The 10,209-nt window shown below is 40.2% G+C and overlaps 1 protein-coding gene and 1 pseudogene across 1 annotated transcript in view; both read right to left on the bottom strand.

Moving 5' to 3' along the window:
- Positions 1-699, bottom strand: LOC144252286 (nuclear transcription factor Y subunit beta pseudogene; annotated as a pseudogene).
- Positions 700-1,003: 304 nt separating this feature from the next.
- LOC144252336 (pleckstrin homology domain-containing family H member 2-like) overlaps positions 1,004-10,209 on the bottom strand; it is a 164,552-nt gene continuing 155,346 nt past the window's right edge. The window contains 2 exon segments of the mRNA XM_077794731.1: positions 1,004-1,660; positions 5,604-5,654. Of these exon segments, the coding sequence (XP_077650857.1) occupies positions 1,004-1,660; positions 5,604-5,654 (708 nt within the window).

Here is a 10,209-nt window from a genome sequence, read left to right as displayed (position 1 = left end):
TCATGAAAACTGAATTTGTTGAACACCAGAAATCTGTTGATAGGACATTGTGTAAACCGTAACATTTTGTTGTTGACCATCTGCAGTTATTAAGCCAGCTGGTAACTGGTTTCTAAATGCCTCCTCTGAAAGTTCTTCACTTAGTCCATCTGTAGCTGTGACTGCCCCACCAATTCCCTTCTCTCCTTTCATAGCCTCTCTGAATTTCTAAAGATATAATTTCAGAGGTTCTACATAACTGTCAAAGCCTAAGGTAGACATGGCAAAGAGAATATCCTCTCCATTGATTGTCTTCCGCTTCTCTTGATGGCATCTTTCACTTGCCTCTGATGTTATAAAGCTTATGAACTCACTCACACATTTCTGCACACATTCTTTGGCATCTTTTGCAATCTTACCTGTTTGAGGTATAGCATTTTTCATTATCCTAGCCAAGTTTGCAATTGGAAGATATATATCTTGTTCTCTGAAACTTTCTTTTGAACCATTTGTATCTTCATGATCATTCATGCTGTCCTCAGTATCATCGTGAGGCTGTATCACATAATGACTTCCTCCAATGTAGTCTGCAGAAATTCCTAGTTGGGTAGCATCTGTTGTAGAACTGTCACCATCCATTGTCATGAAATACTGTCAGAACCGTGTTGTCAGTGGTGCTCAAGAACACCTATCTAAAAAGGTATCCAATCTCTGTCCAATTTCAACTAATGCCACTGCTATTATTGATCAGTTTATCTCATCACTCTATGATGCTGATTAGTTTCCATTCTAAGCGAGCTGAAGCCACCCCAGCGATTTGTGCCAGGAATCGTGGAACTAGGGAGTCCAAGCGGATTAGTGGGATGCCATTTTTTTAAAGGTCGCCGGCTACCTAACCTTGTCTTGTTATAGTACTTTGGGCGCGATTAGGATTTGGGGGTGCTCGTAATTCTTTGTTCTCGGAGACTACTGTTCCTTATGGCTCTGCACATCCTCCTGCCTCCCACCACAGATGATTAAAACCTCAGTCCAATCCCAAAGGCTTCCTTCCCACCTTCGGGGCAAGTCCAGGGACCGCAAGCCGCCAGATGGCTGCGTTCTTTACGTGCAAACCAGACTGCAGGGAAACCAGAGCCACTCCTTCCACCCGGGGACCTCGCTGCTCCCCACGCAGGTGCCCGGGGTGGCCCTGGCCCGCAGCCGGCAGAGGTCGCCCCCGGGGTGCATCTCCTGCCGCCCCGCGGCAGCGGCCCCGGGCCCAACGCCCGCCCGACGCGCGGGCACACAAAGCGGCCGGCCCCGCCGTGCCCCCGGGCGGGCGGCGGCCGCGGGACCCGAGAGACGACCGCGGCCAGGCAGGGTCGCCAGAGCCCGCGCTGTGCCCCCGCCCGCGGCTGCCTCCCGGCACAAAATGGAGCCGGCTGGGGGCGCCGCCACGAGGGGCCGGCAGTGCCCGGCAGCCTCCCTTGGCCTGGCTCGCGGCAGCGAGCAGGAGGTCGCCTGGCCCGCGTCCCGCCGCTCCAGCGCCCGGCGCACAAAGAGCCGTGCCGCTCCCGGCCTGGCCGGCCAGCAGCGGGACGCCTCGCCGGCCTGGCCTGGCCGCGCCCCGACTCGGCCCGGCGGGCTGCAGGGAAGCGAGTGCCCCCGGCCGCGGCGGCGTTGGCGGCGGGGACGGCGCCTCCTAGGTAATTTCTTTTGATCTATATGGCAATTCATTAATGCTTTCTTTTGCTATTTCTAAAACAGTGATTAAGTCTCTCCCTTAACATTTTGAAAGTTTTCTTCTAAATGTTCTGGTCTAGTTTTAATTCAAATATTTATTTCACAATCATTTTTCTATTCCTTGAAGATATTTTAAACTTGTGTTTTCTTCTTTAAACATAACATAGTTATTTTTCTTTCTTTTTAAATTTATTTCTTACAATACAATAGTGGAGTGCATTATGGCATTAGAGCAGATAACATAGTTATTTTATATTTTTTATGTGATAATTTAAAAATTGGGAAGTCTTTAAAGATCTCTTTCTTCTTCTGCCAGTTCCCACTCATAGAGTCCTATATCTTGGTGTTCTTGAATACCATTGTGTATTTCTTATATTCCCCAAAAGAATTATTTATGAGGAAAACTTAAGCCCTTCAACAAAATTGAATTAATCTATAAAGATCTTTCAAGAGTTTAGGGGAACAGCCAGACAGAAGTACTTTACTTTTATATTTGAGGGTTTGATTTTTTTGTTTTGTGTTTTGGATGATGGAAGCAACAGGACACATTGTCTCATGGTTACCGCCTCCCAGGGCCAAGTCCTCTCTACCCCCATTCTTTTCTGTGCCGAAGTAACTTAGCTGTCCGTGTAGACCCACAGAGAGATGAGCATACAGTACTTCTGCTCATGGGGAAGTCATCATGCCCCTTGGGGACCTTGACTCAGTGAGGGCAGAATTTTCAATTAATCCCTGTATTGTGGGTGAGTCCTGGGCTTAAAATTCTTTCCCTTTTGCTCCAGGAGGCTAATAAAATGCATTTTTTTTCTGTGCTCAATTGTTTTTAGGAGGTTTACCCAAATAATCTAGTCTTCCATTGACAAAAATGAGCATGTTTTAATTATATTGCAGTTGGTTTGCTTGGTGTTTGGGCTTCCTTATTTATTTATCATCTGACTTCACTAGAAAATAAGTTCCATTTTTGTGTAATGATCACCTATTTTATCTGATGACACTTCCTATGTACCAGATATAGTTCCATAGTAAGTTGTATAAACATAATAAATACAATATAAATATTGACTTGTTTAATCCTCCTAATGGCCCTCTGTATCATTATTATAGAACAAGAAACTGAGATCCTAAGAACTTAAGTTACTTTGCCAAAATCACATAGTTCATTATTTTCAGAGCCAGCACTTTACCTCATGAAGACTGGCTTCACAGGGACATGCCTCATGACTAGGGTGTGTGTCTCTCCAAAAGCAATAATAGTATTCAAAATTGTCAAAGTGGTTCCACAGAATGTATAGATATGAATGCTTTGATATGTCTGACTTGCAAAAAGAAATGCAATAACCGTGGCAATGACATGCAATTCAGATGGCCATTCTGTGTAATAATAATTTGATTCTCTTTAGTTCTGACATAGGAGTACAGTGGCTAGATCCAGGCATCTGGTAAGTTTTTGTTTTTGTTGTTAGCACATTGGAAACACTATCATTTTGAAATACCCTTTGAAGGAAAAACAGTCAGGTGGTGGGGTACAGATAGGGTAGAATACTGTGGTACCAGAGGACAGCTGCTGAATTTGTATTAAATAATGAACTTGGGAACAAATGAGTAAGCCACCGGAAGACATGAAATCCTAGAATGAGGCTCTACAAGACATCTGGGCTCTCTTAGGAAATAGAGATCATTCAACTTTATTACTTTAGAAAGACATTGATGTAAGTAAAAGTCATGTGCTGTCATCCAAGGCTGTGTTCTGTAGCTGGTCACCTGACTCCAGGTCAGGTCTGGGGTAACCTCGATCCTTGAAGAGGTGACCTGCTCTTTGCCTTTGATAATTTACCTTTCCAAAGTGTGGGTTTGGTTCTGCTCCATTGGCCAGGTTGTATTTTCTCTTTTGTGAGAGGTTGATGGATCAGCACCTTACGTCACCTGAGCACAAGTAGAGGGGATATCTGATGAATGGGTAACATGATTCAGGAAGTGATCCTTTGGTTTCCTCACCTTTATCAAGGCCACTGTCAAACTCCCAGCACTGGGAATCCTTGAGGAATAACTGCTTTCCCAAGCCATGGGCTGTCAGGGGAGGCACAGCAAAGTTTGGGGAGCTCATCTCTGTTCAGTTCAAACACAGCAGATGTCACAATTACAGTTTGGGTAGTGAACATTCAGGCTGTGAACTTGATGTAATTTTGTTTACATGTTAAGAAGAACTGCTTCAGTTGCTGCTAAATATCCTTTATAATAATAATAATATATTTTGAATTCTTACTATGGTCCTTTTCATTTTATTTTTCATAATGGGGACTGAACCCAGGAGTGCTTAACCACTGAGCTACATACCCAGCCCTTTCTATTTTTCATTTTGAGACAGGATTTCACTAAGTTACTTAGGCCTTTGCTAAATTGCTGAGTCTGTACTCAAACTTTCAATCCTCCCACCTCAGCCTCCTGAGTCACTGGGATCACAGTCATGTGTCACCACATGGAACAGCTGTTTTCAGTTTTAATGGTCACTTGGAGAGATGGACACTATTAGTCTTACGTTTTCATCTTTAAAAGTTGAAGTAATTTCCCCAAGGTTATAGGACGTAAGAGGTAAAAGTTATTTTGACTTGGTTTGAGTTACTTTGTCCCTATAATAGAGTGTTTTTCTGATATTGCTTTTTAAATTTCATATTGCCATTTAATTAATCACTAGATCAGTAAATATTTGTTGGTATAAAGGCTTTTACATCCAAAGAGATAGCTATACTTTAGAAATTCTATATAGGTCATTGTTTTCTAAGTTTTCCACTTTAAAAAAATGTGAAATCATCATGGTGGCTTAAATATTAAGCCCTATGGAATCACAGAGGACTCAAAGCTCAAATTAACTATGGGAATTGTAATTATGTACATTTCTTGTGAAAAGACTTGATGGTTGGTTTATTAGCTGTGTGGCTTTGGGAAAATTAGTTATCTTCAGACTCTGGTTTCCTTGTGTGTAAAGTGGGGAAAATTCTATCTATTCCTCTGGGTGGTGGCAGGATTAGTCAACAATACATTTAATATGGTGTCTAGCACAGTACTTGCCCATAATAAACACTCAGTAAATAAAGGTTTGTTTTTCCTTGTCTAACTTCTTTCATTGGCTGTGTTGGGAAATTCTGTCATTTTTGTCCATCAAATCTATCCAAATGCTCTTTGAAAGTAATGGCAGAAAATCTTGAAAGGCATTGTCCCCTGCCCTCAAGAACATAATGTCAACATTTACTGTAGGATATTTAATATACAACAATTTGTTCTGAATCTGTTTTCAGGAACATGCTTAATGACTAAATCTAATCAAACGGAAGTTTTCTGTATGGGATTCAAGAATGCTCTTTATCCTTCAGCACCCAAATTGCATTACCTATAGTTCAAGGAGGAAGTGTGCTCAGTTAAGCTTGAACACAATGCTCCAAGAAAAGGATTAACATATTACAAGATGCACTCCTTAGAAATAAGGTCACTACTGGACTGTGGCTGAGGGCACAAGCCAGAGAATATGTCTCATATGTGCTGCTTCATTAACTCCTGACATCTCAATGTATAACCTGCATCACCGAATGACACCTGAGGAGGGAAAGAACAGGAGGGTCACATCTTTACTGTTTCACACAATGTGGCCTTGTTTTTTTTTTTTTTTTTTGTATTTCAATTTTTAAAAGTTCATTAAAGAGATAGAAGTATATGAATTTAAGTCAAGGGTCATTAAATGGTTTATAGAACACCTTAAAAAAAGGTCTTCTTTCACTCTGTTCTTTAACTGTAGGTGTCCCTGTATTTCTGGTTTAGTCCCTTCACTTTCTCTCCCCTCCCTTCCACAAACTCCCTGAGTTACCTACCTCATAAAACTAGTTTGGTGGGGTTGAAACACAGATACTCACACTCTGGAGCATGAGCTCTGAAACTGTGTTAGTTTTTTCTTTACTATAACCCTGGGAAAAAGTAAAGAAAAGGGTACTTAATTGAGTAAAGAAAAGGGTACTTAATTGAGTAAACAAAAATTCCACCAATTTTGTAAAAATAATGCAAACCTTCAAGCTATTATAAAGGGCAATTGAAATTAAGACAAACAAGACATAACAAGGAATGTTCAAAGACTGGACCATATTATAGACATATGAGAACAATTCAATGAAAATAATCAATGAATAGTCATTGTCACCACTGCTCCTTCAAAATAATGTCTGTCGTAAAAATAGCTGAAGTTTTCATGGGGAGTATAAATAACAATTTAGAAAGAAGCCTGCAAAATTTAATATCATCCTGCATCCAATGAACATTCAACAACTCTAAAATATGTGAGTGCACACCCAGGGGATACACAATCAGCTCAAAGGGAGAGGAATGGCCTCCACCAACCCCATGACCATGAGCAAGACATACCTTTGTTCTGTGATGGAAATAAATATCAGATCACTTATCTCATTTTCAGGTTTGAAGCTACCAGGATGAAATTAAATCTATGAAATATAAGGACATGAGAATTGTATCTGTTGATTACAGCTCTATGAAAGAGAGACAGAGTGAAAGATAGAAGGGATGAAGGTTGTTCCTCAAAGGAAGAAAGAAGCTGTGACCCTGGAAGACAGCGATTTAGTAAGGTTTCCTGGCTATAGACAGAAAAGAATGAAAAGAAATCTGACAAGATGAGAGGGAGAGCTGGCCACCAAACTAAAGAAAAGATCAAGGAAATATAGGGAGAAAAAATTTTAAAAGTAGAATAGACAGGAAGCTAGGAAGAAAGAGTAAGAAAAGAGGAATTCCTATTTTAAAGTCCCATTTCACTCAAATTCTGACGATAAAAATGACAGCAAGGTCCTGAATCTATTGTCTCCTATGATATCCTCATAAATGCCTTAGGTTTACAAGTCTGTTTACAATTCCCAAGATGAATTTCCTTGCTGGCCTCGGTCAACTGCAGCCTGGGGTCTCAGTAGCCAAAGTGCCCTCTCTAACCCTCAAGCACTCAGGAATTATATGATTCAGAAACAAAGACACTAGGGGGAAAAGTTGCTGCCATTTTTGTAAGGAAAGGTGGTTTACGCTTCCAACGATTGAGGAGTTCTCTAATAAAATTAGTAATGAAAATAAATACTTAAACTGCAACAACCTGAAGACACCCAGTGAGACACTCAACTAACAAGATGATCTGTTCATGCAAGAATCACGATCATACATAATGATAAAGGTAAATAGCTACAACCAAAAAAAAGGAAACATTCTGTTTAACTAAAAATGCAAAATGTTCAAGAAGCAGCCTCTGTATATGCTATACCAATAATCTGAAGTGCTAATGATAGTATCAGAGCTATAATTTGGTCCTAAAGGAAACATCTAAATAGCTCAAATAAATAAGCTAGAAAACGTCCATTCCCCCAAATGGTTGTACCATCTTTTAAAGTATTTCCAAAGCAGTACCCCTGTGCTACTTCAATTTTTTTCTGAGAATAATATATTCTTATTAAGGAGATAACATTTTGTTTCTGTGGCTTAAGATTTTCACTAATGCCTCTGAGAGAAGAATTTCACATGAACACCGAAAGGTGATAAGGAAATGGGACAGGAAATAATATTCTTCAAAGGCAGACTCCAAAATATGAGTAATTTGGGAGTAATTAGAGTAATTAGTCTACTAAGTTCCGTAGATAAAGACAGAAATGCAAACAGCACAATCCAGAACATAAGGTGGGTTGGCAATGAGTCTCCCAGAAAAGACAGGAAGATAAAATTATTCTTTGAATATAAAGATGATGCCGGGGCTTGGAATGTGGCTCAGGCGGTAGCGCGCTCGTCTGGCATGTGTGCGGCCCGGGTTCGATCCTCAGCACCACATACCAACAAAGATGTTGTGTCCGCCGAGAACTAAGAAATAAATATTAAAAAAAATTCTCTCTCTCTCTCTCTCTCTCTCTCTCTCTCTCTCTCTCTCTCTCTCTCCTCTCTCACTCTCTCTTTAAAAAAAAAATAAAGATGATGCCATTGGACACTCTCCTTCCCGCAAGCACACACCTTTTCTCCTGCTGATACATTTTTGCTAACTTAACCACACTTTCTTCCAGTTCTGCAAACACATAATTTGCTTGCTGTGGCTGCAAAACCCAGTGACAAAAGTTAATAATGCCCCAAGGACCAAGATCCCACTGCCCCCCTGTGCAACCAATTTTGAACTGAAGTTAAGCTGGCAGATGTACATTGAAAGGCAGAATATTTTTCCCCAAAGGAAGCAGGATGTAGGGCCAGACACATGCACTATAGCTTACTGTAACTGTTACATGTCCTTCTGCCAGACTCATCACAACACACTAGGTAGTGGGGTTAGCTGTAAAATGGTTTATCAGTTCCTAGCTATGTGATCATAGACCAGATAAGTTTTCAGTGCTTCATCAGCCAATTGAACCTAATAAAAACCCTTGATCTCATTTGGAAAGTGGGCATAATAAAAACACCTACTGACCTCACAAGGTATTTTTGGATGCAAACTGTTGATATATCTGAATGCACTCTGCAATAGGTAAATATTATCAGAGTACAAGGTCCAGGTCTAAGTACAAAGAATTGTTATTTCAGGGAATGCAAACGCAATGCTTTCTAGATAAGCCACAAAAACCATGTCAAGATTTGGGAATATTAACAAGGGTATTATCTTATGGGGGGAAAGGGGACAAAAACTGGGCTATTTGACAGTCTTTAAATATATGAAAAGCATTCATTGAGCTGCTGGAACAACAAAACCAAAACCAAAAGAAGAGGAATTGGGTTTGCACTTTATTATAAAAGATATCAGTAAGTTATTCCTACAAAGAAATTTTGATTGGTGAAAGTTGGGATACGGTGAGACAATACAATATTCAACCCTAGAAATCTTTTATAAACTGACAAACACTTTTCTGAAGCCATAAAATACAAACATTCAAGAAAATGAACAAGTGATTTTAGTATTCTAAAGCAACGTTGGCAAATTTTTCTGTAAAGGGTCAGATGATAAGTATTTTAGGTTTGAAGCCATATGGACACTGTCAGAAGTACTCAGCTCTGCTGATGTAATGAGAGAGCTGTCATAAACAATACTTATGTGAAGGGGCTTGGCTGGGTTCCAGTGAAACTTGATTTACAACAATAGGTGGCAGGCTGGATTTGGCAGGTAGGGGATATTTCTAAAAGTTCCTACCAGTTCTAGAATTCTAATCTATAAAACATACCTTTAGCAAATGGTGACAATCAAATCAAACAAAAAAATGCCACCATATTATTTCCTATTGCCACTGAGTAGAATGTCACCAGAGTAAAGGACACTCTTCCTGTCTAGATCATGAGAATATAATTAATTGATCTTCATAATCAGCTCATTAGGATGATACATCATTTGTGATTTTTTTCTCCTTTTTAGCAAAACATAAAAATGTTTACATATGTTTATGGCTGCAATAGCCAGACTTTGTAATCCAAGTGTATGATATTACAATCTGGTGCACTAGGAAGCATATGCCATATGCTCCATTTCTTCATCTTGTCTGCCAGCAGGAAGTATTTTTAGATAAGGTAAAGACATGTGGGAAGATGCTACCTCTGTCCTTTTTCTAGCTGCTCCTCTTCCATCTCAACCTTCTTCCTCTCCCCATCCTACTCTTGCAAGGAATACTGAAACAGCCCAGGTAGGAGGTCAAGGGCAAGCAGTAGAGGGTCAGACAAGGTGAGGGACCCAGAGCCAGGCAGACCATATTCTAGGAGGCATTAAGGGTTAAAGCCAGAAATTGATTCCATCCTTGAGTTCATGGGCCAGAAAGGAGTGCATGCCACTATGCTGGGAAATCAGGCCAAACTGGAAGAGAGTAGGAAGAGTGGGCGTGAAAGGAGAGTTCAAGAAGGAGATGGGGGTGCAGTGCCAGAGGCCCATTTCTCTGGCACCTTGCCTTGAGGTGGACAGATTGACCTCCTTGAAACCTTGAGGTCAGAGTAGACAAACAACCCCCCTTTATTACCGTGCCTGTAGCCAAATCAACTTGGACTTTGATCACATCAAATTCTCTGTTGTGCATTTATATCTTGATACTGCCTGGTGTGAAGGCTGCAGGGTTTTTGTTTGTTTGTTTTGTTTTTGTTTTTTAATCTAATAGGTGAAGTGCACTTGTTGGCCTAGTCATTCCAAAGATTTAACACACACACACATATGTATTCTATAACCCATAAACATATTCATGTACAAATATGCATATATGTGCATGTATATTCAGTATCCTTAAGAGATTGTTTATGGAACATCCTGAAAATACCCAGGTTTGTGGATGCTCAAGGATTTTACATAAACAACATTATATTTGAATATAGCTGACACACATCTTCCTGTATGCTTTAAATCACCACTAGATTACTGATATTAAAATAACATAAATGAAATGTAAATGACAAGGGGAAAAAGGTCTGAACATGTTCACTACAGATGCAATTTTTTTTCTGAATATTTTTTCAATCCATGGTTGGTTGAATCTT

The sequence above is a fragment of the Urocitellus parryii genome, unplaced genomic scaffold (assembly GCF_045843805.1).
Source record: "Urocitellus parryii isolate mUroPar1 unplaced genomic scaffold, mUroPar1.hap1 Scaffold_40, whole genome shotgun sequence".
Classification (NCBI taxonomy): Eukaryota; Metazoa; Chordata; class Mammalia; order Rodentia; family Sciuridae; genus Urocitellus; species Urocitellus parryii.
Note: the sequence above shows the minus strand (reverse complement) of the source record. Positions and strands in the feature narration are given on the sequence as shown.